Consider the following 26,701-nt stretch of genomic DNA (forward strand, 5'->3'; position numbering starts at 1 on the left):
GCCGGGGGCGAGGCACGTGCCCGCTCCAAAAGGCGCAGGCGCAGCTTTGCTCGACGTGGTAGGTGGGGCCCGCGGGGATTCCCTTTTTTTCCAGGGAGCCTTTCGCGCCTGCGCGAACTTCGCATTCCTTCTCCTGGTCCGGAGCGAGTAAAGCGAAACATAAGTAACGGTTCTATTTTTCTGCATTTGGGAGGGGCGGGTTGATTCGGAGCAATTGCTCCGTCTGAAAAGTTGCGGAGTGCCGGGTTCTCGTTTGTATCGTTTCATGATAAAGGCGTGAGAATTCCAGCGGAGGTAATTGAAGTGTGTGGGGGGGGGCTCCGGGTCGGGAAAACCTGGGATGGCTAACAAACTCTGCATGGAGGCAGGTCCACGCATTGCACCGAGCTCGGATGCTTTAATCCTGGTTTGTGGGAGAAATCACAGCTCGCTGGGTTTGCACCGCTCGGGGTTTGTCGGCGCAGCGGTTTCTAGGTATTAGACTTTTCCTCTCGTGCATAACTTTACTACGAGGAGGAACTGTTGGAATATTACAATATTATCTATTGCAATGTTTGCATGTTGATAAATATATATTGATATATATGTTTTCTGAGGTTTTCGCGGGTATTTGTATATAGGTCTTTGGTTGTTCGGGTTTTATATATATATATATATATATATATATATATATATATATATATATATATATATATATATATTATACATTATATATATATAATATATATATATATTATACATTTCTATATTGATTTATATTGAGACATGTTGCAATATTAAAACTAGTGGGACCGGTGGTTCCCATCCAAAAGAGAGAGAGAAAAAAACCCGAGAGGGCTTTGGAGTAGTTTAGAATAAGATGCTCTCCAATTCATGGACTTTAAATATAGGTTATAGGTGTATTTTTGTAATGCATCTGGGAAAATGCAAGAACTCTAGAGCCTGAACAGGTTTAAAGGATCTGCCTCTATAGGTAATGGGAGAAACGGAACGCGGGAAAAATCAAACCGGACGTCAGGGAGGTGGGTTTCCTTCCAGATGGGCGTTTTATAAGGAGAGCCCTCGGGGCTGTTGAGATTTCGTCTTGCAAAAAAGCAACTTTGAAAAGCAATTGTCTGGCTGGCAGCAACCAAATTCATTAGATTTGGAGGATAAGCTAGGATAAGTGAAGGTAGGAACAGGATGAATTTACTCTAGAGCAGAGGGTCTTCAAACTTGGCCCATTTGAGACTTGTGGACTTCAACTCCCACCATGCGTGCCTGGCTGAGGAATTCTGGGAGTTGAAGTCCACAAGTCTCAAATGGGCCATGTTTGAAGACTTGGCGATTGTGTGTTGGGGAGGGAGCAGCTATGCCCTGGAGAGCAAGCGAACGAGCATATAGACATTATGCATTCTTCCTTTCCAACTCCAGCACCACCAAAATTGAGCTCAAAATTTCTGTTGCAAGACGGTTGTTAAGTGAATTTTGCCTCATTTTACGACCTTTTCTTCACAGTTCAGTGAACCACTGCAGTTAGTAACACAGATTGTTAAGTGAATCTGGCTCCCCTGTTAATTTTGCTTATCAGAAGGTGGCTGCAACCGTCATAAATACATGCCGGTTGCCAAGTGCTTGAATTTTGAGCATGGGGGATGCAACCATTGTAAGTGTGAAAAACGGTCATAAGTCACATGCAACTTCAAACGGTCTCTAAATGATTGGTTGTTTGTCGAGGACTACCTGTAGAATTCTTAATGGTGAATTCTTCCTTCTACTTCTTCCAGAAAAGAGGTGGAGCTTTTCTACTAGGTGTATTCCCAAAGGAAGGAGATGCTATTCTCTCCTCCGCCTTAAGGGCAGAGCGAGATTTTAGACTTGTAGAATGAAGGGTGAAGCTGCCACTGTTTGACTTGTCACAGCTTAAATCTCTAAGTAAACATAATCTTTAGCTCCATTCATTGGGAAGGGTATAATTTTATTAGAATAGAATTAGAATAGAGCAGAATAGAATAGAATAGAAAATATGGAATAGAATAGAATTAGAATAGAATAGAGCAGAATAGAATAGGAATAGAATAGAATTAGAATAAATCTCCTTGGCAGAGGGAAGGGGACACTGCCAATAATAGAGTAGAACAGAACAGCATAGCATAGAACAGCACAGAATAGAATGTAGAATAGAATAGCATAGCATAGCATAGCATAGCATAGCATAGAATAGAATAGAATAGAATAGAATAGAATAGAATAGAATAGAATAAAGCTGGAAGGGATCTTGGAGGTATTCTAATCCAGCCCCCTGCTCAAGCAGGAGAATCTATACCAGTGGTTCTCAACCTGTGGGTCGGGACCCCATTTGGGTCGAACGACCATTTCACGGGGGTCGCCAAACAACGCAGTCTGCCATTTTTTCCCCCTTTTCCTTAGCTGTGCTACTCCCTTTTATTCTATTGGCTTTTGAAAGCCAATAGGAATTGTCCAGGCTGTCTCTGCCCTGCTGAGCCCGCCAAAAGTCCCATTCTGCAAACGGTGCTGCACCAGTTGAGTAGTCCTCGACTTGTGATCGGTTGGGGGTCGGGGCATTAAAAAGGTTGAGAACCACTGATCTATACCATCTCAGATAAGTGACTGTCTAGTCTCTTCTTAAAAACCTCTAGTGATGGAGCACCCACGATTTCTGGAGGCAAGCTGTTCCACTGGTCAATTGCCCTGACCGTTAGGAACTTTCTCCTTAATTCCAGGTTGCTTCTCTCTTTGGTTAGTTTTCAACCTTTGTTTCTTGTCCTGCCTTCTGGTGCTTTGGAGAATAATTTGACTCCCTCTTCTTGGTGGCAGCCCCTCAAATACTGGAATACTGCTATCGCACCTCTGTTTTTTCTTTCCTTTAAATCAGTGGTTCTCAACCTTTCTAATGCCGCGACCCCATAATACAGTTCCCCATGTTGTGGTGATCCCCAACCACTTATACATCACCGGGTGCCAGGGGCGTGGCCAAAGAAAAGGGGGAAAAATGGCGGACAGCCTTGTTTGGCGACCCCCGTGAAATGGTCGTTCGACCCCAAATGGGGTCCCGACCCACAGGTTGAGAACCACTGCTTTAAATCAAGTGTATTGCAGTACAGGTAGTCCTTGACTTAACAACAGTCCATTTAGTGACTGTTTGAAGTTACAGCGGCACTGAAAAAAGTGCCTTGTGACGATTTTTCGCACTTATGGCCGTTGCAGCATCCCCATGGTCACATCATTTACATTTGGGTGCTCGGCAACTGTCTCATATTTATGACGGTTGCAGTGTCCCAGAGTCACGTGATCATCTTTTGTGACCATCTGACGAGCAAAGTCAATGGGGAAGCCAGATTTACTTCACAATCATGTTACTAATTTAACAACTGCAGGGATTCACTTATCAACTGGCAAGAAAAGTCGTAAAATGGGTCAAAAGTCAAATTTCTCAACTTTGCAACATAAATTCATGGGTTCAATTGTGGTCGTAACTGAAAGACTGCCTATAATGCAAAGCCAGAAGTGAGGTTTGTGCGGCAAAATCACTGAGTTCTAGTCTCTTTTTAAAATTCTCCAGTGATGGAGCACACAGGATAAAAAATAGATAAAAATAGAATCGCCAACCTGATCGCCAACGTCCGATAACGGATATGGCACAACAAGAAGAAGTGATTCACTTAACACAAATGTGGCAGGAAAAATCGTAAAATGGGGCAAAACTCAACAAATGTTTCACTTAGCAACAGAAATTTTGGGCTCTGTTGTCATAAGTCTTGAAGACTACCTGTACAGTGCAGAACTCAATCTGGGTGTAAACTTGATAGACGGTAAAACGTTTTTTTCTTAGCGATAGAAAAGTCCATTGCAGAAGCAGCCGCCTGCTGAGTGTTAAGCCCAGACATGCCTTTTTAGCCTTGTGTCATGTCTCCCAATCCGTCCCTTGTTTTCATTTTTAGTCTAGTTCCTCCTCAGCCTCACCCAGCAGCTGTTCCAAAGCTGGATCTGGTTAGCATTAACAAACAACAAACAGTAAATTGGGATTTTGGAAGTCCGATTTTGGAAGAAACTTCTAGGGGCATTTATTAAGTAGCGAAGTCTAGGTTGTACTTTGTGAATTTAAAAAAAAAGGTTAATAAGCCTTTGCAGTGGAGAGAAAAAAAAGTTTGAAAGATTTTGTTGTGTTTTTTCCTCACAGCTGTTTGTGTTGAACTTTGGAAGAAACCTCTAGTCTAGGAAGACTTACTTTTTTTAAGTAAGGAAGCCTACAGTTGTACTTTGTGAATCAAAAAAAGGTAAGTCTTTGCAATGCACAAAAAAAGTTTAAAAGATGTACTTGGTTAAATTTGGTTAAGTTTTAACTTTGTTTAGTCTTACTGTGGCTTCACATATTGAGCAAAGTTGGTTAGGTTATATTTTGGAGTTTTGCATGAGCCCAGCAGATAAGGTTTTTTTTTCAACAACTAAAAGTGTGGCATTAATGTGGTCACTTCAAGGCCATAGGCAATGGCTTCACCTTTTTAAATCTTGTTAAATGCACTTTGTACTCTGATTAGATTCAGAGAAGAGATCCTCCCTGATCACACGAAGCTTCGGGATCATTTGGTTCCTATTTACTTCAAGCATAATGCAAACCCACAAGGAACAGTTTGGAGATAACGATTTATGGCATAGTAGTATAGGTCAGAGGTCCCCAACCTTTTGAGCACCAGGGACCGGTTCTGTGGAGAGAGGTTTATCTGCTGACCGGAGGGTGTGTGGTTTTGTGTGCTGCCTGCATCCCCTGATGGGGCTTTGTTGTAGTCCTTGACTTAAAATAGTTTTTTTTTTTAAAATGACCATTTGATGTTTTAACAGCACTGAAAAAAGTGACTTACAACTGTCTTTCAGCGTTGCAGCATCCCTGTGGTCACCTGGTCACAATTTGGATGCTTGGCAACTGATTCCTATTTGTGACGGTTGTGAGGTCATGTGATCACGTTTTTGCGAAGGTGCCGTCAATGGGGAAGCCAGGCTTACCTAAAAAGGGCGTTACTAACTTAACCACTTTAGTGACTCACTTAACAGTGTCAAGAAAGGTCGTAAAATGGGGCAAAATTCACTTAGCAAATGTCTCAGCCATAGAAATTTTGGGCACAGTTGTGGTTGTAAATCAAAAGGCTACCTGTACAATGTGCATACAGGTCGTCCACTACTCATAAACCATCACTTAGCTACCATTTGAAAATGGACCACCTGGGGCAGGGGTAGGCAACCTTGGCTCTTTTATGACTCGTGGACTTCAATTCCCAGAATTCCTGAGCCAGCATGGCTCAGCTTGGAAACCTTTCCCTTTCCCCTCAGCATGGCTGGCTCAGGAATTCTGGGAGTTGAAGTCCACGAGTCATAAAAGAGCCAAGGTTGCCTATCCCTGACCTAGGCCTGTATTTCTCAACCTTGGCCACTCAGAGATGGGTAGACTTCAATCCCACCCAGAATTCCTGAGCCAGCATGGGGAAACTATGGCCCCTTCATGACTCATGGCCTTCAACTCCCAGAATTCTTGAGCCAGCATGGGGGAACTATGGCCTCTTCATGACTCGTGGACTTCAACTCCCAGAATTCCTGAGCCAGCCTGGCTCAGCTTGGAAACTTCTCCCTTTCCCCTCAGCATGGCTGGCTCAGGAATTCTGGGAGTTGAAGTCCACGAGTCATAAAAGAGCCAAGGTTGCCTACCCCTGACCTGGCGGTTCCGATAGCTGCCTCTTCCCTTCCCTCCTCCCCCTGGTAACATGGCTGCATTTCAATTATTCTGCAACTGGCATGCACTTACAGTTTTGTGACCGTGTTTTACAACATTTTTGCTGAAATCTAACATTTCCTTCCAGTTTTGGGCAAAACTAGCCCATAGCAAACAATTGGTTCACTTAACCACTGCTGCAAAATAGGTCATTAAAATGATCGATTGTGTGGGTGACCCGCTTTGTGACCGTTACGACTTATGACAGTGACAGACAGGCCCCGTTCCAGTTGTAAGTCGAGGACTCACTGTATTTAGTTAACAGTGGCTTATTCAAACCATATTTTTGATGTGAAAACCTATTTTCCTAGTAGAAAATAACTACGTTGGAAATATATATGTGTGTTGATGAGATCAAAAATTAAAAGCTCCCTGCAGACTCTTAGAAAAACTGGTCTTGTTCTCGTTACCTGGAGTCAATCCTCAGCCCCTAAAGCAGTGGTTCTCAACCTTTTTAATGCCGCGACCCCCCAACCGGTCGTAAGTCGAGGACTACTCAACTGGTTTAGCACTGTTTGCAGAATGGGACTTTTGGCGGGTTCAGCAGGGCAGAGACAGCCTGGACAATTCCTATTGGCTTTTGAAAGCCAATAGAATTAGACTCTATTCAAGAGAGTCTATTTTATTGGCTTTCGAAAGCCAATAGAATAAAAGGGAGTAGCACAGCTAAGGAAAAGGGGGAAAAAAATGGCGGACTGCGTTGTTTGGCGACCCCCGTGAAATGGTCGTTCGACCCCAAATGGGGTCCCGGCCCACAGGTTGAGAACCACTGCCCTAAAGCCTCTTGGGGATTTTAAACCATAAGAGAGAAAAAAGAATGAGACCAAAAGGGCCTTATTAAGGCAGCTCTCCTCCATTCGGAATTTTCAAGACAGATTGGACCCCACATCCCACTCCTACAGAACCAGTGTGTCAACATCCAGCTTGAGAATCCAAATAAAACTCCAGGTTCATTCCATTTCTGAAAATCTTATTGTTTATTGAATACACTGCTTGGTTATGTCGAAGCAAAACTAACTCTGAGGTTTCAACACCAATGCATAGACTTAAACAATACTTTTCTCAGCCAAACCCCCAACATCTTAATGTAATAATAATAATAATAAAGTTGGAAGGGACCTTGGAGGTCATCTAGTCCAACCCCCTGCTCAGGCAGGAAACCCTATACTATTTCGGACAAATGGCTGTCCAGTCTCTTCTTAAAAACTTTCAATGTTGGAGCATTCACCGCTTCTGGAGGCAGGTTGTTCCACTGGTTAATTGTTCTCACTGTCAGGAAGTTTCTCTTTAGTTCTAGGTTGCTTCTCTCCTTGATTAGTTTCCACCCGTTGCTTCTAGTCCTGCCTTCAGGTGCTTTGGAAAATAGCTTGATTCCCTCTTCTTTGTGGCAGCCCCTGAGATACTGGAACACTGCTATCATGTCCCAGAATCTATATCAACAAGTCCACTTTGTTATGGGAACCGTCTACTTCACATCCACACCTGTTCTGGTGTCCTTGACAAGGCTTCAGGCTCTCACGGTCTGCAGCTGAATGGAAGTTTCATTTCTCCATCTATCCACTTGAAAGCAACACCTCCTACCCTTTAATCTAAAGGCAAGTTGAAATGCAGAGGCATTTAGCTGCAAAAGTTACATCCTGGACACTGTGATTAAAATTACCTCATTGGGGAAGGTAAATGGGAGCTCAGAGGTGCTTTTCAAAAGGCTATTGAACTTAGTTTTTTCCTTGAAAATGTTTTTGCTTCTCCTCCAAGAAGCTTCTTCGGTTCTGACTGAATGGTTGGGAATGGAAGGATTTATATTCTTTGAAGTCATCTGGTTGTTATTCTCTGAATGGGAGCTGTAGTCCAGCTATTCAGGGAATAAAAGCAGGTTATAAAGCAGGCAATGCTCTGGAAAGCAAGCTAGAGATAAACAACATTCAGGAAAATGTTCATTTTTGTGAACACAGCCTGTTTTTTTATTTCAAGTCACATAGAATTAGTGGGGGGGAGTGTCTCACAGATTGTTGAAGGCTCCACTGCTTTCAGAGGAAAACGACTCTTTGTGCGTGTACAAAGGGGTGTACCCACCTCTTTCCAATTGGCTTATGTGTGCAGTCAGCAGCACGTATACAATCTCATTTAAAAGGCTGTAGGCTTGCTCTGATGAAAAAGCTTCTAGAGTAGTTTTAGATACTGGTCCAATTAGGCTTACTTGCAGACTGCAGGCCACTTTGGCTGACTGTGTTCAGCAGGTCAGCGGTTCAAATCTCACCGGCTCAAGGTTGACTCAGCCTTCCATCCTTCCGAGGTAGGTAAAATGAGGACCCAGATTGTTGGGGGCAATGTAAATATATATATATATATATATATATACATTGCCTACTGGTGTACACCGCTTAGAGAGTGCTTGCACTTAAAGCGGTATATAAGTCTCATAAATAAATAAATAAATAAAAGAAAGAGGGGAAAAAATGGAGGCAGGCACCAATTTTTAGAGTTAAGTTGTAGATCGTGTTAGATTGGCTAAAATAGATCCAATCATTGGAGAGAAGCCATATAAGAAGGCTTGAAAGCTAGCTGTGAAAGATACTTGCATTCTTGTTTACTGTATTTTCTGGCGTATAAGACGACTTTCTAAAGTGCAGAAATCGGCGCCGAAGTCGGGGATCGTCTTATACCCCGAGTCGTCTTATATGCCGGAAATTACGGTAGTTTCCAGCGGATAAGACGACTTTCTAGGCATGGAAATTGGCGCCGAAGTCAGGGGTCATCTTATACGCCAGGTCGCCTTATACGCCGGAAGACACGGTAGGTATTAAAGTAGTTGTCATAGTTAAATCAATGTTTTTCACCCCTCAGCAACTTTATGTTATGTGGACTCCAACTCCCAGAATTCCCCAGCCAGCCAGCTGGCTAGGAAATTCTGGGAATTGGAGTCCACAGGTTATAAAGTTGCTAAGGCTGAGAAACATGGAGTTAGTTGTATGTGGCACACGGTCTGTGGTGACTGTCAGTCCTGCCTCTACTTGAACCTTAAGCAATACAGGTAGTCTTCGACTTACAACCGCAACTGAGCCCAACATTTCTGTTGTTCAGTGAGACATTTGTTAAGTGAGTTTTGCCCCCATTTTGATGACCTATCTAGCTACGGTGGCTAAGTGAATCCTTGCAGTTAAGTTAGTAACACGGTTGTTAAGTGAATCTGGCTTCCCCACTCACGTTGCTTGTCAGAAAGTTGCAAAAGGGGATCACGTTGACCCCGGGGAGACACTGCAGCCGTTACAAATATGAACCAACTGCCAAACATCCAAATTTTGATCCCGTGACCATGGGGATGCTGCAGTGGTCGCAAGTGTGAAAAAGGGTCCTAAGTCACTTTTTTCACTGCTGTTGTGATGGTCACTAAACAAACTGGTAAATCGAGGACTCCCTGTAGCGATCCATGAGCCCATTTTTATGACAAAGGTATAGTTTACTTGATGTAGGTGAAGAAGGAGAGTGCAAAAGTTGGCTTGAAACTCAACATTAAGAAAACCAAGATCATGGCATCCGGCCCTCTCAATTCCTGGCAAATAGATGGGGAAGAAATGGAGGTAGTGACAGATTTTATCTTTCTGGGCTCCAAGATCACCGCAGATGGGGACTGCAGCCAAGAAATTAAAAGACGCTTGCTCCTGGGGAGGAAAGCTATGGCAAATCTAGACAGCATACTAAAAAGCAGAGACATCACCCTGCCAACAACAGTGTGTATAGTCAGGCCATGGTTTTCCCAGTTGCAATGTATGGCTGTGAAAGTTGGACCATAAGAAAGGCTGAGCGCCAAAGAATTGAGGCCTTTGAACTATGGTGCTGGAGAAGACTCCTGTGGGTCCCCTGGACTGCAAGGCGATCCAACCGGTCAGTCCTAGAGGAGATCAACCCTGACTGCTCTTTAGAAGGCCAGATCCTGAAGTTGAAACTCAGGATCTGAGCCTTTGGCCATCTAATGAGAAGGAAGGACTCACTGGAAAAGAGCCTGATGCTGGAAAAGATGGAGGGCAATAGAAGAAGGGGACGACAGAATGAGGTGGATGGATGGAGTCCCTGAAGCAGTAGGCGTGAGCTTAAATGGACTCCAGAAGATGGTAGAGGACAGGAAGACTTGGAGGAACGTGGTCCATGGGGTCACGATGGGTCGGACATGACTTCGCAACTAACAACAACATAGTTTATTGAGGTCAAGTGAAGTATAGTAAAATAAAGCTAGACGGGGCAAATTCCCAAGTATAATTCCCCCTCTCCAAGATACTCGCCCCTCCCTTGGTTCCCGTTTGTCCAGTCGCGTTCAAAGCAGATGTTTTGGGAACGGTTATCCTTGGTATGCAGCTGCATTCTCATGTGGCTGTCCTTGTCTCTCGGCCAGCAGGGTGAAAAGTCTTGAGTTCTCCTCCCCACTCCCAATCGGTTCCCCTCCCACTCACCCACCCACCCAGCAAAGTAAAGAGCAGCTCTGACATTTATTTACATCTCTTACAGCCACAATTGAGCCCAACGTTTCTGTTGTTAAGCGAGACATTTGTTAAATGAGTCTTGCCCCATTTTACGACCTTTTTTGGTGGTTAAGTGAATCACTGCAGTTAGTAACCTGGTTGTTAAGTGAATCTCCCCCCCCCCCGACTTTGCTTGTCAGAAGGTCGCAAAAGGGGATCACTTGACCCCGGGACATGGCGACAGTCATAAATAGGAACCAGTTGCCCAGCGTCTGAATTTTGATCACAGGATCATGGGGATGCTCGAAAGGTAACTGTGAAAAATGGTCCTGTCACTTTTTTGTTGTACACGGCCACTAAGCGCATTGTGGTAAGTCGAGGTTTACCTCCAAGATTATTTGTAGATGACTTTTGGGGGGGAGTGTCTTTGGCCATTGAAGAATAAAAGGCAGTAGATATAAACAACTCTCTCTCTCTCTCTCTCTCTCTCTCTCTCTCTCTCTTCCTCCTCCTCCTCTTCTTATTTTTTCTCTCTCCTCCCCCAAGATATTTGCAGAACAAGAAAAATGGGGAGGCCCAGGAAAACATCGGATTCTGCTGCATCTCCACGCCCAGCGGCTACAGCCCCAAAGGCAGGTCCGGGAACTCCTCACTCATCGGCCTCCTCCAGGACCATCACTGCGACCGCTGCAAAGCCGACGGCTCCTAAGAGCGGAAGCGGTAGCGGATCAGGCCCAGAGAAGGCCTATTCCACAAAGCCTAGAGGAGCAAGGGAAAGTGTCCAGCCCAGCTCTGCAACGGCTTCTGAGGGCCCACGAGGAGGTACGCGAAGGAAGAGTGAGGGAGCGGCAGCCAAGAGCTCCACGGCATCGGGTGGGGCAAAGGCTTCCGATGCGGTCAGCAAAACCCAAGGCAAAGCGAGGGGCCTGCCTGCGCCCCTCCCCCCTGAAAAAGTGGCCGAGGTCGAGCGGGAAACGCGGGGTCAGTGGAGAAACCCCGAATGGCACAAGTGGCGCGAGAACCGCATCACGGCCTCCATCGCTCCCAAGATCTCCAACAGCAAGTTTGTCAACGGCCGGACCACGGAAGTGCCTCAGTCGTACCTGAAGGCTGTGGTGGGATCGGGCTCTGGGGTACAGAGCCCGGCCATGTCTTGGGGGGTCCGCAATGAGAAGAAGGCAGTGCAAGCTTATGAAGCCCTCAAGTCCAGCACGGCAAAGAAGCCGGTGAAGGTGAAAGATTGCGGCCTCTTTGTCGACAGAGACAAGCCCTGGCTGGCTGCCAGCCCCGACGGCATTGTCCAAGAAGCGGATACCGGCAAGGATCTTGGTCTCTTGGAGGTGAAGTGCCCCTATAAACACAGAAACAAGACGGTGTCCGAAGCCTGCAAAGATAAAACATTCTGTCTGGAAAAGGAGGGCGGTTCCTACTCACTGAAGAAAGATCATCCCTATTATACCCAAGTTCAGTGTCAGATGAAAGTCTCCGGCCTGGACAAAGCGGATTTTGTCGTTCACACCAAGAAAGAAACTGCAATCGCCCCGGTAGATTTTGACCCGGATTTCTGGAAGCAAACAGTCCCCAAGCTGCAGAAATTCTACACGGATGCTGTGCTCCCTTATCTGGAGGAAGAGAAGCGCTCTGCTGCCTGGGCCAATGAAGAGTGAAGCTGTGGGAAGTTTCTGATTTTCTCCTCCCCCCCCCCCTTCAGAGATGCGCCTTCAACCTGTTTACCTGTTCTCCTTTATCCTGCCTTCTCCAAGAGGACAGAATCAGCTGCAGCTTGTGTGTCCAAAGGCAAGCTTTGTAAATTCTGTAAAACAGCCCTACAGAGAGGTGTTTCCCAATCTGGGCAATTTTGAAGTATGCAGACTTCAACTCCCAGAATTCCTCAGCTAGTCTAGGTGACTAGAGAATTCTGGGAGTTGAAGTCCAAACCTCTTAAAAGTCATCAAGATTGAGAAACATTGGCCTAGAGCATGGGTAGGCAACCTTTTATGACTCGTGGACTTCAACTCCCAGAATTCCTGAGCCAGCATGGCTCAGCTTGGAAACCTCTCTTTCCCCTCAGCATGGCTGGCTCAGGAATTCTGGGAGTTGAAGTCCACGAGTCATAAAAGAGCCAAGGTTGCCTACCCCTGGCCTAGAGTGTGTAGCCTGCGTCTGTCTGTGTGCCTGTCAGCTAGCAATTTTAAATATCTGCATTCCTCCTGGGAATGTGCAAAGTGCCTTCAGCCGGCTATCAAACCAGACCAATGTCTAGAGCAGCCCCAATTCTTCTCCTCCTGCTGAGCATCATTGTTTATTCTTTTTTTAGCTGACCAGGCAGTAGGACCATATTGTTGCTAAAAAAAAAAAAAAACCCTTGCTGCTTTCACAATTCCAGATCTATCTACAGCTTTCTTCCATGCTAGACCCATTCTGAAATGAAAAATGATTTTTCCTTGAGATATGGTAACATAACCAGAAACGCTAAAAGGACCTGGGACATGATATGCTTACAACTGAATAATGTTTCAATTCACGACAGAGCTAAATTGTCCTCATCTTAACGTGTTGCCAGTATTTTCTGCAATCTGTGTTGGCCAAGAAAGGCCCAGTGTGATAACCAAGAAGGCGACAAGTTGTGTGGAAGATGATGGTGACCCGGTTAATTAAAGAGCTGCAGGTTTTGAGCGTGGATCAAAACCCAATGCAACCCTTCCATTTCCTGCTGTAAATGGCACGCACTGTTATATACCCAGAATGATGTTATCCAGTGGTAAAAGAGAAAAAAGTGAGATTGTTTAGGCAAGGGGATCGATATGCTGACCTGTTCTATGTCGGCACATGTGAAAAGTGCATCTTTGCTTAGAAAGTTTAGAGAAAAAAATTATAATTAAAAAAAAGTAATTTTGAGAGAATTGCAACTGAGTTTTTGAAAAGAAGTGAAGTTTAAAAAATTGTAATTAAAAATATGATTGGGGGGGGATTGCAGTTGAATTTTTTTTTTTTTTTTTTAAAGAAGTTTTGTTTGTGGTATTTTGTCTTTGGGACACAGTAAAAAGCAATTCCTTCTGTTTGTCACCTGGCTTTAGTTATGAAAATAAAAATAAATCTATGCTGGATGTTGCCCTGTGCTCTTTAATGCAACCAGAAAAAAGGATTGAGGAAATGGGGATGTAAATGCCTCATTTGTTCTGCTTAGCTTTATTACCCATGGCTAACAGTATTCTAATATCTTTTTGTTAAGGCAGGGGATTTGGTGCCTTTCTGCTCAAAGAGCACATGGGATGACTGGAAGAGAAGCTTTAAATGCAGGAAACTTGCAGAAAGAAAAATCAGCTGATTTGGGAAAGGTGTCTGTATTTTAATCCTAAAGCTGAACTGTTGAGGCCAAGATTCCAAACCTGTCTTTAAAGCTTAACAATAATAATAATAATTGGAAAGGACCTTGGAGGTCATCTAGTCCAACCCCCTGCTCAGGCAGGAAACCCTATACCATTTCAGACAAATGGCTGTCCAGTCTCTTAAAAACTTCCAGTGTTGGAGCATCCACCGCTTCTGGAGGCAGGTTGTTCCATTGATTAATTGTTCTAACTGTCAGGAAGTTTCTCCTTAGTTCTGGGTTGCTTCTCTCCTTGATAAGTTTCCATCCATTGCTTCTTGTCCTGCCTTCAGGCGCTTTGGAGAAGAGTTTGACTCCCTCTTCTTTGGGGCAGCCCCTGAGATACTGGAACACTGCTATCATGTCCCCCCTCGTCCTTCTCTTCCTTAAACTAGACATTCCCAATTCCAGCAGCTGTTCCTTATATGCTTTAGCCTCCAGTCCCCTAATCCTTTGTTGCTCTTCTCTGCACTCTTTCTAGAGTCTCAGCGTCTTTTTTACATCATGGTGACCAAATGGGATTATGAATGTTAACATGCCAAAGGAGGAAACAAACCCAAGGGTTAACAGTTTATCTAGAAAGATCAGCTCTTTAAGAGACTATGTAGCATCCTAATTTCCAACTTTACTTTCAGTTACACGACAGGCAGTCCTTACAACAGAGTCTAGCAGTTAAAGAGTCCTGAAGGTTGTAAAGCAGGTCACTCCTGTGACGGACCTGATTTTGTAGCCTTTTCTTGTAGCAATCATTAAGCAAGCCCATTCACTGTGGGCCAGCTTCTGCTGGGAACTGGAAGTAAGTGCTGGTTTCTGGCAAAAAAATATCCCTGTGGGAAAGCCAATAAGAGGAAACAAGAACTAATTGAGAAATATGAGAGTGGATGAGAAAGATTACATTTAAACGGGGGGGGGGGGGGGGGAATATTGGACAAACTGAAAAATTAGGACAAGAGCCCAGTGGTTTGATTTGCATTGAAATGAAGCATCAAGAGCTGCTTAAAAGTATTTTAATCTATACGTATCACTCGGTATATACCCAGTATACAGCATGTACTGTGCTACCTTACATTTTTATAGAGACTAACTGTAAAAATGTAAACACTCAAGGGGAGCAGAGGTACTGATGGGATCATGTTAGGTCTGGATATTTTTTATTATTATTTTTGCTTTTAGCTGTGACCAGGTGCCTATTTCAAACTGGGCACAAACCTACATTCTAAAGACTACTGCGTATTCCGTGGGCCATCAGAACAGAGCTTTGAGATCAGTGTTTCTCAACCTTGACCATTTTAAGGCATGCGGACTTCAACTCCCAGAATTCCACAGCCAGTAATGCTGGCTGTGGAATTCTGGGAGTTGAAGTCCGCGTGCCTTAAAATGGTCAAGGTTGAGAAACACTGTTTTAGATCGATGACGCGTGGCTGAAGGATGAGATGAAATCAAGGCACATGGGTCAAACCAGAAGAGGCTCAGTGGAGCGGGGAGAACGACAATCCTCTCCATTTGCTTGCTGGCACAATTTCCCCAGGAACACCGGGTAGTTTGCATAGTACACAGTTCTCTCTTTTTTTTTAAAAAAAAAAAAGACCCCCAGATTGCTTTTCCTGGGGACAAGCAGGACCCAATCTGCTTCTGAGGTGCCTCACCACCCATCTTACCTTGGGGAAGAAGTTGTCTCCCCTTTTAGCTCCCAAGAAGGCTCTACAGCAAGGGTCCTCAACCGTGGCAACCTTAAGACTTGTGGACTTCAACTCCCAGAATTCTGGGAGTTGAAGTCCACAAGTCTTGCCACGGTTGAGGACCCCTGCTCTACAGCTACTGTACTACCTTCGCCGTTCCCCGTTTGCGATCCTCCCACAGTCCCACGTTCCCTTCAAACAAAACAGTAGTGCAACGGGAAGTCTAGGCTAGGTCAGTGAGTCGAGTAGATAATAGCTATATATTTTCTAAGCCTCTGCATACCAAGTATGTACAGTTGGGGAACATCATCACCCTTTTCCCGGTCCAATCGTGACTAGCCCGGCTATCGCACGGCATCTCGCTCAAATGCTGAAAGGATGGGAAACTGATGCCGGCAGTCCTGGGGGCAGAGAACAGCGCGCTCGCTAACTGGACCGCCAAAGAGCCCTCTCTTAAGCTGTGTGTGAGTGTGCACAAAGGGGAAGGGACTGGCCCCCCTTGAAGTGTGCTTTTGGGAAAGGAGCTCTAAGGGGCAAAGGACAACCACAAAATCGGGGTGCATAATCTTGACCCAGTTAAAAGTCCGAGCAGCTAGCGTACCACAGAAAAACTCTTGCTTGGGCCCCAACTCCCTTTAGGCTGCTGAGAAAAGGCACCTCTGCGCAAGGGCAGAGAGAGAGAGAGACTACTGGCTGACTTAGTGCATTGCCAGAAGCAATCCCCCCCCCCCCTTCCCCAACAGTCGCTTGTGTCTGCCAGGGCATTTGTGCATTTGCTGCTCTAGCATAACCCTGAGATCTCAACAGCACCTCCGTGCCGCCTCTTTCCCCATTTCAACTTTTGGAATAAGACACACAGGGGTGTCAAAAACGTTTTGGAAATTGCCAGGGCTGCCTCTGGTCTTCTCCTCCCTGGGGGGGGGGGCAGTTCCTGCGTTTTGATTGTCTCGGCAGCGGAAAATCCAACTGAAGCTTTGAGGGCGGCCCTTCGTCCCTCCCAGCGACAGTCAATCGCAGAAGCGCTTGCGGGGGACGGTCCGGGCTCTGTTGGATCGGCGAATCTCTTGTTTCGCGTCGCGGCAGCGTTGGCAGATGAAGACATCGGGCACGTTGGACTTGCGGATCTTGGCGCAGGAGAGGTGTATCCAAGTGGCGCACTCGTTGCATTCGATCATGGGCCGCCCGGCAAAGGGCTTCAAGCAAAAGCAGGTAATTAGGTCCCAAGCGTCATCTTCTGCATTAACAGGAGAAAAGGGATGTTTTATGGACAGCGCCCTTGCTTTGTTTTATTCAGCCAGCACACACCAATCTAATATTGTGGTTGGTAAGGTTACTTTTTTCCCCCTTAGGCTCCTTAGAGATGGCTGTAAAATTAGCCTTTTTAACTTCCCTTTGCTCCCAACCCCACTTCCTTTATGTAAAAAGCTTTAAATGACGTGCCTCTTGGGAGTGAATGAGCCTCTACGGCAGTGTTTCTCAACCATGGCCATTTTAGGATATTGTGGTCCTACGTTCCCAGAATTCCCCAGCCAGCTCAGCATTCTGGGAGTTGAATCCCACAGGCCTTAAAAGTTGCCGGACCGAGAATTGTGGCTCTCTGGGCTTATTAAAACAGCCAACTGAAATGCATTTGCTCCCCCCCTACTGGCAGTTGGCAATACTACCCTTAACTCACCATCTGTTTTAGCGTCTGAGGCTGCAGTAAACTCCTTAGGCAGATCTGCAAGAGGGAAGAGAGAAAAATATCAGAAAAGAGAGTGACCACAGTATGTTGCTCACTGCCTGGATTTGCACAGCATCTTTCAACCTAAAGAGTAGGCCAGTGGTGGCGAACCTATGGCACGGATGCCAGAGGCGGCACTCGGAGCCCTCTCTGTGGGCACACATGCCATTGCCTCCCCCTGCGACCCCCTCACCAGCAGCCCCCCTGAAGGAGAGTCGCCCCTGAGCGTGGCTCACGCGGAGCAGCACAGCCAAGGACATGGCAGCCAGGCAGCGTAGACAAGACTCTGCCCTCACACCCCATCATGCACAGTTGATGCTGCGGGGCACGGGCAGAGGCGTGGCCATGGCGCTGCTGGGCTGCCTGAGCGATCTGCGGCGGGCCCTGGAGGCGGTGAGTGGCCCTGCGGGCAGCGGGATGGGAGTGGAGCAGGGGTGGGGCAGGGGGTGGAGTGGGGCCGGGCCAGTTTTTGGGCACTCGGCCTCTAAAAGATTCGCCATCAGTGGAGTAGGCCATGTAAAATTGATTAAAGCAGCCACAATACCTTTAATTGATGAGGTTAAGGAGCCAACCTTTCCAAATCAAGAGATTCGTGAAAAATTCTTGCAGCTTATTGGATCCTGATGTTAACACTAAATATTGCCTAATCTCATGAACAAAATCTACCAACAATGGGGAAATAATATCATCTGGCACTCCTCAAATAGGATCATTCCCAGGGAGGACACAAGCCAAGTCATTTCCACCCGTTCTCTAGGGCAGTGATTCTTAACCCAGCTTTTAAATTGGTAGATTTCAACTCCCAGAATTCCCTAGCCAGCATCGCTAACTGGGGAATTCTGGGAGTTGAGGTCCACCTATCTAAAAGTTGCTGAGGTTGGAAAACACTGCTTTAGGGAACTGCTCTGTTAAAAGACCTGTGCGCTAGATCAGTGGTTCTCAACCTTTCTAATGCCCCGACCCCATAATACAGTTCCCCATATTGTGGTGACCCCCAACCACTTTATACATCACCGGGTGCCAGGGGCGTGGCCAAAGAAAAGGGGAAAAAAATGGCGGACAGCCTTGTTTGGCGACCCCCGTGAAATGGTCGTTCGACCCCAAATGGGGTCCCGACCCACAGGTTGAGAACCACTGTGCTAGATGGACCGAGGTTAGCCGCTGCATCTGGTTAAGGTGGTCGCCCTTGCTGAATTTCTTCTAAAAGCACCGGTGCTTGCAGACTTACTGTTAAGTTGAGGGGCTTCTCCGCCAGGTTCTTCGGCACTTTGCTCCACCACGTCCCAAGAGGCAGAGTTGGTTCTCTCCTCTTTGCACGTCCCTTGTTCCTTGGTCTTCTCTTCAGCGTAAAGTCCAGGGAGACAGTCTTTCTCTGTCTGCTCCAGGAGAGGTCTGGATGGCAGCTCTTGGAGACAGGGTTTCAGCTCCTTCACTTCCTCGCAAGTCTCGAGCGTTCTCTGCGTATAGTCCTTCAGGGGCATCAAGCCCTTGTCCATCCCTTGGCTCACACCCAGTTTCTTTGATGACTGCTTTCTCTTCTTGGTTTGCTGGTGCCGACCACTGCAAAAGCCACCGGTTACGTTAGGGCAGTTCAGCCCCTCCCCTGTCCCTTTGTAGGCCGTGTTCCTGCTTCCTCCGTCATCTGAAAGCACTTGAGAGTCACAGGACTGGGACGATCCCCAACTGTCACTGTCTTGGGTGCTTCCAGTGCTGTTCTGGGGGCTCCTGTTGCCTCGGTATGTCCATGGCTCATTCTGGGGATGGAAAAAAAAAGAGAGAGAGAAAAAGACGTGTGATCTGCCTTATTGCAAATGGGAAAGAATGGGAACGCCCAGCGCCCAGGACAAGAAAGCGGATTCCGTGATCAACATTTCTTACCTCCTTTGGATAGGGAATGTAGCCTGCGTAGGCTAGCACAAAGGTGCAGAATTGGTTGAAGTCTTCTACAGTTCTCTGTCTTTTCTGGGGTGGCTGCAAAGATACATGGGATCTCAGTATCCTTTTAACAAACCAGTTGAGTGTAAACAGTAGAGCGTTTCTAGGACGTTGCCCCAAGAAGTGGAATGTCGTAAGAACACAGCCAATGCAGGTCGGTTGACAAAACCTAGGCCAGTGGTGGCGAACCTATGGCACGCGTGCCAGAGGCAGCACTCGGAGCCCTCTCTGGGGGCACACCTGCCGTTGCCCCAGCCTCGCCTCTTCCTATGACCCCCTCCTCACCAGAAGCCCCCTTGGAGGAGTCGCCCCCGAGCGTGGCCCACGCGGAGCAGCGCAGCCAAGGACATGGCAGCCAGGCAGCATAGACAAGACTCTGCTCTCACGCCCCATCGCGCACAGTTGATGCTGCGGAGGGTGGGCAGAGGGTATGGCCACCATGGCACTGCTGGGCTGCCTGGGTGATCTGCGGTGGGCCCTGGAGGCGGTGAGTGGCCCTGAAGGCAGGCGGGATGGGGCGGGGGCGGAGCAGGGGGTAGAATGGGGCGGGGCCAGTTTTTGGGCACTCGGTCTCTAAAAGGTTCGCCATCACTGACTTAGGCTATCCCATTCAATTCCATAAATCATTGCCCACCCTACTCAGACCCAAAACCTACCATCTTGTCAATGTATCCTTGGTCTACATTGTGAGCAAAATACCTTTTAAGGTGGATTGCTTGCTATCCAAATGTAAGCACCTCCCTCCCTCAGAGACAGGCCATTGATTATCCTGCTCAATATTACGGACCGTCAACGCCAGGTCAGGAGAAAACATGAATGCATCTCAAGCACCAGTTAAGCTTGGTTTGTGTGGGAGATTCTGGTGTGGCACCAGCACAAGAGGAGCCCCAATGTAGGCTGGCTTTCTGGATCATCCAGGGGAACATCTGAATGCCTTTAGAAAGCTCACCAGCCTGGATTCCCCAGTTCCCTCCACTGTGGCTTCCCAGCAGCACATATTTCAAGCCTTCAGCCACAAACACAGGATGGTGTCCACAGCCCTCAATTTGGATAGCCACGTCCCCTTTAGTTCCTTCTCAAACCATCCAAATTGCTGATAATTCCATTATTTGTCAATCAGTCAAATATGCGTGGCTCACAAAAAAGCAACTCTAGACGGCTTGCAACAATATTTAATTATACATCAGGTGGAAAATGCTTCCTTCTCAGTCCTGAATCTCGTGTTTAGATTCATGCAATGAATGACCTTGAGTTCTGACACCACGCATCCCTTTTGCCCAATATTTAAGGTTTGTGTGGTTTCACACACTTCCATCTCTATCTTGTCTTCCTTTATTATCTTTCATTCCAAACTAAAGGGTCTCCATTATTGTACTCTTTTCTTGTAAGGCAGCCAGTCCTGCCCCCTAATTATTTGGCGTGGCCTTCTAGCCCTCTAAGGATGTCCTTAAGGGGGTGGGCTGACCACAACTGTACACTGAACACCAAGTATTGTCACGTCACAACGTTGTTTAAATCCAACCTATATTCTTCAGTTTTCAGTGTTTCTCAACCATGGCAACTCCCAGAATTCCCCAGCCAGCAGGGAAACAAACACGGAAAAATCGGTTTTTTCAAAGACCTGGATTAAGAGATGATGTGGGGATACAGCCACAAGGTATTTTATAGCCAAAACGTGCTTTCTGCCTCAGTGAATACTATCACTTCCCCGAGGATCCCAGCTTCCCTTAACAAAAGGAGGGAAATTTATTGTTGTTGGGTTTTTTTTTTTTTTTTTTTTTGTTTAAACATTTGGGACATTTAGCTTCCCAAGATATTATAAACAAGAAGAAAATACGTAGGCCACCCAATCTCTTATCACCACAGACAGCACAGTTTGGCCCTGTGGTTTTTCTGGCTTCCAAACCCAAAGAGGAAGAGAGTGAATTCCAGCAGTAAATCTCAGCGCCCCGGATCTCCAGGGAACTCTCCAGCTATTTAGTAGGGAAGATGATAATAACAATGATAATGGTGTGGAAGTGTGGAGACATTTCCCTGCAGGCATGCAGTCAAAGCAAACAAGTAGGCTTGCCCTGCAGACAAAAGGAAAGCTGGGAGATCAGATTCCAGCCAAAACAAGGGAGATTTTGCTGAACTCATAATATCCTCCCTACCCAATTTGAAGCATGCCTAGGACAGTCGGTTGTTTTTTTTTTTTTTGGGCAAAAGCCTGGGCTTAAATTCACCCAATGTGTCATTTGATAGCGAGACGGGCAGCATATAAATTTAATAAGTAATACTGATGAAATGCCCTGGCAAGCTGGCCGATGGGCCCAGCCCCCAAAGTTGAGAAGGAGAGGCAGGACAGGTATGGTCTAGAGCAGGGGTAGGCAACCTCGACTCGTGAACTTCAACTCCCAGAATTCCTGAGCCAGCCTGGCTCAGCTTGGAAACATCTCCCTTTCCCTTCAGCATGGCTGGCTCAGGAATTCTGGGAGCTGAAGTCCACGAGTCATAAAAGAGCCAAGGTGGCCTACCCCTGGCCTAGAGTCAAGGGAGTACTTCATTCCTTGCCCCATGTCCATAAAAAACTCTAAAAGGTAAAGGTTTCTCTGTCAGTCATGTCTGACCCTAGGGCATGGTGCTCATCTCTGTTTCTTGGCCTAGAGTGTTGTCCAAAGATATTTTCCCTGGTTATGTGGCCAAAAGCGCACAGAATGGTGTTTACCTTCCCAGTAAAATGGTACCTATCTATCTACTAGCATTTGCATGCTTTCAAACTGTTAGGTGGGCAGGAGCAATGTAAATATATATATACATTGCTTACTGGTGTACACTGCTTAGAGAGTGCTTGCACTTAAAGCGGTATATAAGTCTCATAAATAAATAAATACCTAAATGGTCGCCACAAACAAGAGGGGGTCAACCTATTCTCCAAAGCAACTGAAAGCAGGACAAGAAGCAACGGATGGAAACTAATTAAGAATAGAACCAACTTAGAACTAAGGAGAAATTTCCTGACAGGGAGAATAATTAACCAGTGGGACGACCTGCCTCCAGAAGTTGTGGGTTGCTCCAACACCTGAGGTTTTAAAGAACAGATTGGACAACCATTTGTCTGAAATGGTGTGTAGGGTCTCTTGCCTGAGCTGGGGGTTGGACTAGAAGACCTCCAAGGTCCCTTCCAACTTAGTTACTCCGTGTTCCCGTTATCCACACTAAGAAAAAGGATGCTGTTCCTCAGGGAGATTAATAAAATTTACGGGCCACCCATCTGGCTCTCCAGACCGCCTCCGCTTACTATTTAGAGAAGAGAAAGCTGTCTGAATGGATCCAGGCCAGGAACGGGGGGGGGGATTCCCTAAAAAAGCAGGCTTTCCTGCCACATCTCAAAACAGGAAAGGGGGACAGATGTGAAGAAGAAGAGACACTGACCTAACTTCAATCAATCTTTTCAGGGACGGAGGGAAGGCGATGAAGCCACCAGGGTGACCCTGAGACTGAAGGGGAGGATCCAGCAAGAGCCTGGAAATAATTTCCCCTTTTTTGGACGGGGGGGGGGGGTGGAGAAGAATTGTCCTCTCCACACACCAAGACCTGAGCAGAGGCGGCGGGGGGGGGGGGTTGATGGTTGAGAGGGAGCAAAACCTTGTCCCACCCCCCCCCAAAAGAGAGGGGCATAATTCTCTGAGGGGGAGGGAGCAACCCCTCCACCCCTAAATGCCACCCGGTCGATGCCACGTAAAACCCGAAGAAGGGAGCTGAGTACGAAACACCCTCCTCGCCCCCCCTCCAAAAAGGGGCCAAGCGAACTTTCCGACCCCCCTCCCCACACGCTTCTCTCCCTCCCCCCCCACTCCCCGGGGTGGCGCTTAAGATGGCGCCGGCGCCGTGTCGTCCTGGGCAAAAAGAGCCGGGAGCGCCCGGGGGAACTTCGCCGCCCTCGCCGCCCACCGGCCCCGGGAGTCTCGCCTCGCGCGGGCTTCCCCCGCGCAAAAACCTCCCCCCGGCCAGAAAACGCGGGACGGCGCTGCCAAACTCCTCCTCGGGCTCCGGAGCCGGGGCGGAGCCGCCGTCGCGCCAAAGACACCCGGGAGCGCCGCCCCCGCCGGGGAGAACCACGCTCTCCGCTCCCCACCCCCGCTCCGAAGCGAGCCCCGAGTCTCCACGGGGGCCACCGCGGACCCCCCTCCGTCCCCAGTCGGAGACCGGCCGGCTTGGGAAGGCGTGGGGGGCGGCGGCGCAGATGGAGCGGGGGATCAGTCTTCTTGCCCGCCCGGGTTCTCTTCTCCCGGCCCCGCCGCTGTCCGGCGCGGCCCGGCCCGGCCCTCCCCTCCGCTCCCCGCGGGCTGGGGCTCGTCGGGAGCCGCCGCGCTCGGACTCACCTCGTCGAAATGGGGGAAGCCCGGACTGGGCACGGGGCTGGCAGCTGAAAAGGAGAGGAAGGGGCGGTTAGATCGGGCCGGGAAAGCAGCCGCCCCGCCTTGGACCCCGGCGCCCTCCGCCCGGCAGGCCGGGCGCGCTTCGGCTCCCAGGCCGAGCCTCCTTTTCGCAAAGCGGCCCCGCCGCCCTGCCCTGCCCTCGCCCCCTCCCGGCTCCCCCCCTCTCCCCTCTCGGTCCGTTGAAACGGGGAGGCTGCCCGGCTGACCCACCTGCATCCTCCTCGGGGCTGTTCATCATCCCCGCCGCCGCTCGAGCCGGATCGCTCGGCTGTCCGTCCCTCGTTTCGACCGCCGCTGCTCAACCCCGGGCGCGAGCAGGGATCGGGGCGCGGGGTTGGGAGGGTTAGGCCGGCGGCGGAGCGAGCGGGCGGGCTGCGGGGCTGGGCGAGCGGCAGCAGCGCTTCTTCTTCCTCCTCCTTCTCCTCCTCCTCCTCCTCCGGCGGCGACGCAACGAGGGCTGGCGGGACTCGCGGCTCGCCTTCCCAGCCTGCCCCCCTCCCCTTGCTGTAACCGGCGCCGGCTGTTGAGCGCCAACTCCGCCTCCCCCGGGCCGGCTCCGCCCAGCCAGGACTGGCGCGGGAGGCAGTACCACTTGGGGAGGAAGGGGAAGGGGCGGTGGCGGGCGCGCGGAAGCCGGCGCGGGGGGAGCTTCGACTGGGGCGTCCTCCCGCGCCCACCCCCCCCGCCGCTCACTCCCTTGGATTCGCCTACCGGCTGGAGCGCTGCGGAGGGGCGGGGGTGGCTGGTCTGCCCGCCCTCCCCGGACATCTCGGCCATCGGCAGGCTGGGTGACGGTGTGGCTTTAGGAAGGGAAGGAGTCCGGCTTTGCGCTCGGATCTCCCGGCAGAGATATTTTTTTCCTTTCCTTTCCTCTTTCCCTTCCCTTCCCTTCCTTTCTCCTTCCCTTTTCCCTTTCTTTCATTCCGTCTCGCTCTTTCTTTCTCGCGCTTTCCATCCTTCCCTTCCCTTTGTTCTCTTCTCTCCTCTTTCCTTCCCTTTTTTCCTTTCCTTTCCTCTCTCCTTCCCTTTTTCCCTTTTCCTTTCTTTCAGTCCCTCTCGCTCTTTCTTTCTCGCGCTTTCCGTCCTCCTTCCCTTCCCTCTCTTCTCTCCTCTTTCCTTCCCTTTTTTCCTTTCCTTTCCTCTCTCCTTCCCTTTTTCCCTTTTCCTTTCTTTCAGTCCCTCTCGCTCTTTCCTTCTCGCGCTTTCCGTCCTCCTTCCCTTCCCTCTGTTCTCTTCTCCTCTCCTCTTTCCTTCCCGTTTTTCCTTTCCTTTTCTTTCTTTCGCTCTTTCTCGGTCTTTTGGTGCCCTTCCCCTTTTTTCCTTTTCCTTTCTTTCAGTCTCTTGTCGGTCTTTCTCGGTCTTTTGGTCCTTCTTTCAGTCTCTCGCTTTCTTTCTCGGTCTTTCGGTTTTCCTTTTCCCTTCCTTCTTTCAGTCTTCCTCCCTCCCTCCCTTCCAGCCGCGGGGATTTCCCAGCCGGGGAGCCAGAGGCGCGGGGTAATGGCGCTTCTCTCCCCCCACCTTTGGCCGAAGGCCCCAGGCCAGGGGTAGGCAACCTTGGCTCTTTTATGACTCATGGACTTCAACTCCCAGAATTCCTGAGCCAGCATAGCTGGCTCAGGAATTCTGGGAATTGAAGTCCATGAGTCATAAAAGAGCCAAGGTTGCCTATCCCTGGCCCAGGCTCTTCTGAAACGGCTTTGCCAGGCCTTTTTTTTTTTTTTTTCCCCACGTCATCACTGGGACCTTCTCGAGATGGATCCGACTCCAGTTCCCATCCTTCCCAACCGGTATAGCCGAGTTGCCAAAGCGGGGAAAGAAGGGAACGGAAGCCGCCATCGCCGACCGCGGGGCGCAGAAAGGCGACCGGTTCCTGCTCCGGATGGAGGTTGGGCGCGCGGCTGTCGAGGGAAGGAATTGCGGTACTTGGCTTGCTTGTGTCTTGAAAGGCTGCTTTTTTTTTTCTCCCCCTTTTACTTCCCTCCCAACTGGAAGGATGAAAAAGCCGGTGGGTGACCTGCTGAAAGGGTTTTACGCGACCTGCAAAATGCGCACAGAGGCTTCTGCTGGGTACAAACGGAAGGAACCGGCTAGCGGCCTTTGGTGGCCCTTCAAACGTTAGTGTGGGATCTGAGCGACTGCTCTTGGGTTGCTCTTGGGTCTGAGGCTCAAGAGAACGGCAAAACTCTACACACACACACACACACACACACACACACACCAGGCATGTTTAAAGTATCCTTTGATTATGTGTACACACACACACACACACACAAGGCATGTTTAAAGGCTCCTTTGATTATGTACACATACACACACACACACACACAAGGCATGTTTAAAGGCTCCTTTGATTATGTACACACACACACACACCAGGCATGTTTAAAGGATCCTTTGATTATGTGTACACACACACACCAGGCATGTTTAAGGGATCCTTTGATTATGTACACACACACACACACACACACACACACAAGGCATGTTTAAAGGCTCCTTTGATTATGTAGACACACACACACACCAGGCATGTTTAAAGGATCCTTTGATTATGTGTACACACACACACACACACACACCAGGCATGTTTAAAGGCTCCTTTGATTATGTACACACACACACACACACACACACACACACAAGGCATGTTTAAAGGCTCCTTTGATTATGTACACATACACACACACACCAGGCATGTTTAAAGGATCCTTTGATTATGTGTACACACACACACACACACACACACACCAGGCATGTTTAAAGGATCCTTTGATTATGTACACACACACACACACACACACACACACACAAGGCATGTTTAAAGGCTCCTTTGATTATGTACACACACACACACCAGGCATGTTTAAAGGATCCTTTGATTATGTACACACACACACACACACACACACACACACAAGGCATGTTTAAAGGCTCCTTTGATTATGTGTGCTCGCCATCATTTGGCAAACAGGGTCTTACCAAGAGATCTTGGGGTGCCAACGAGAGTGAGACTATATAGTCAGGGGACCTATGTGTGCAAATGGCATTCTGAGTGGAGTATTTGGGTAGACCTTAATAACTGCTGTGCCCCCCTGGGCTCCTTTCAGGCATTTAAGAAAATTTAACATGTAACATTTTGAACTCCAAAAAAAAAAAGGAAAAAAAGATGCTGGGTCGAAGGTTACTTTCAAATAAAATACTCAATGTCTATTTGAGTCCTCCTCTAAAAAGCCGGTGCAAACTATAAAAAGTAGGAGACGCAGCAAGGGCAGGAGAGGAGCGCTGGTGTAAAGCCAGTCCAATAAGAATGTCCGTGGTGTGTCAGCTTGTCGGAGAAGAGCGAGAAGAGCGTGAGGCCCAG

General features: G+C 48.2%; 2 protein-coding genes across 6 annotated transcripts; one reads left to right on the forward strand and one right to left on the reverse strand.

Annotated features, from left to right (window-relative positions):
• The first annotated feature begins 93 nt into the window (after nucleotides 1-93).
• On the forward strand, nucleotides 94-12,206 carry LOC120309598. 5 transcript variants are annotated; one of them, XM_039347005.1, is made up of 3 exons: nucleotides 94-163; nucleotides 4,181-4,277; nucleotides 10,762-12,206. In XM_039347005.1, the coding sequence occupies exon 3, from the start codon at nucleotides 10,782-10,784 to the stop codon at nucleotides 11,880-11,882; it is 1,101 nt and encodes a 366-aa protein (XP_039202939.1). In that variant the 5' UTR covers nucleotides 94-163; nucleotides 4,181-4,277; nucleotides 10,762-10,781; the 3' UTR covers nucleotides 11,883-12,206. The 5 variants fall into 5 exon arrangements, with proteins under 5 accessions (XP_039202939.1, XP_039202933.1, XP_039202956.1 ...); XM_039346999.1 differs by having other exon boundaries at nucleotides 117-294; XM_039347022.1 differs by lacking the exon at nucleotides 94-163 and adding an exon at nucleotides 456-474.
• Nucleotides 12,207-16,013: 3,807 nt separating this feature from the next.
• On the reverse strand, nucleotides 16,014-24,306 carry LOC120309623 (PHD finger protein 13-like). Its single transcript, XM_039347043.1, has 6 exons — nucleotides 23,551-24,306; nucleotides 23,284-23,327; nucleotides 18,863-18,955; nucleotides 18,213-18,738; nucleotides 16,937-16,981; nucleotides 16,014-16,495 (listed from the first exon to the last, which is right to left on the reverse strand). The coding sequence occupies exons 1-6, from the start codon at nucleotides 23,576-23,578 to the stop codon at nucleotides 16,269-16,271; spliced, it is 963 nt and encodes a 320-aa protein (XP_039202977.1). The 5' UTR covers nucleotides 23,579-24,306; the 3' UTR covers nucleotides 16,014-16,268.
• Between the last annotated feature and the right edge of the window lie 2,395 nt (nucleotides 24,307-26,701).

Source organism: Crotalus tigris, unplaced genomic scaffold, assembly GCF_016545835.1.
Source record: "Crotalus tigris isolate CLP2741 ecotype Arizona unplaced genomic scaffold, ASM1654583v1 scf7180000017552.641344, whole genome shotgun sequence".
NCBI lineage: Eukaryota > Metazoa > Chordata > Lepidosauria > Squamata > Viperidae > Crotalus > Crotalus tigris.

Excerpts from the sequence above, each read along its gene's own strand:
- LOC120309598 (XM_039347005.1), top strand. The coding sequence starts at position 10,782 with ATGGGGAGGCCCAGGAAAACATCGGATTCTGCTGCATCTCCACGCCCA.
- LOC120309623 (XM_039347043.1), bottom strand. The coding sequence starts at position 23,578 with ATGATGAACAGCCCCGAGGAGGATGCAG. Across the intron at positions 18,956-23,283 it reads GCTTCCCCCATTTCGACGAG|CCACCCCAGAAAAGACAGAG; the intron begins GTGAGTCCGAGC and ends GTATCTTTGCAG. Across the intron at positions 16,496-16,936 it reads CTCAGACGCTAAAACAGATG|AAGATGACGCTTGGGACCTA; the intron begins GTGAGTTAAGGG and ends CTGTTAATGCAG.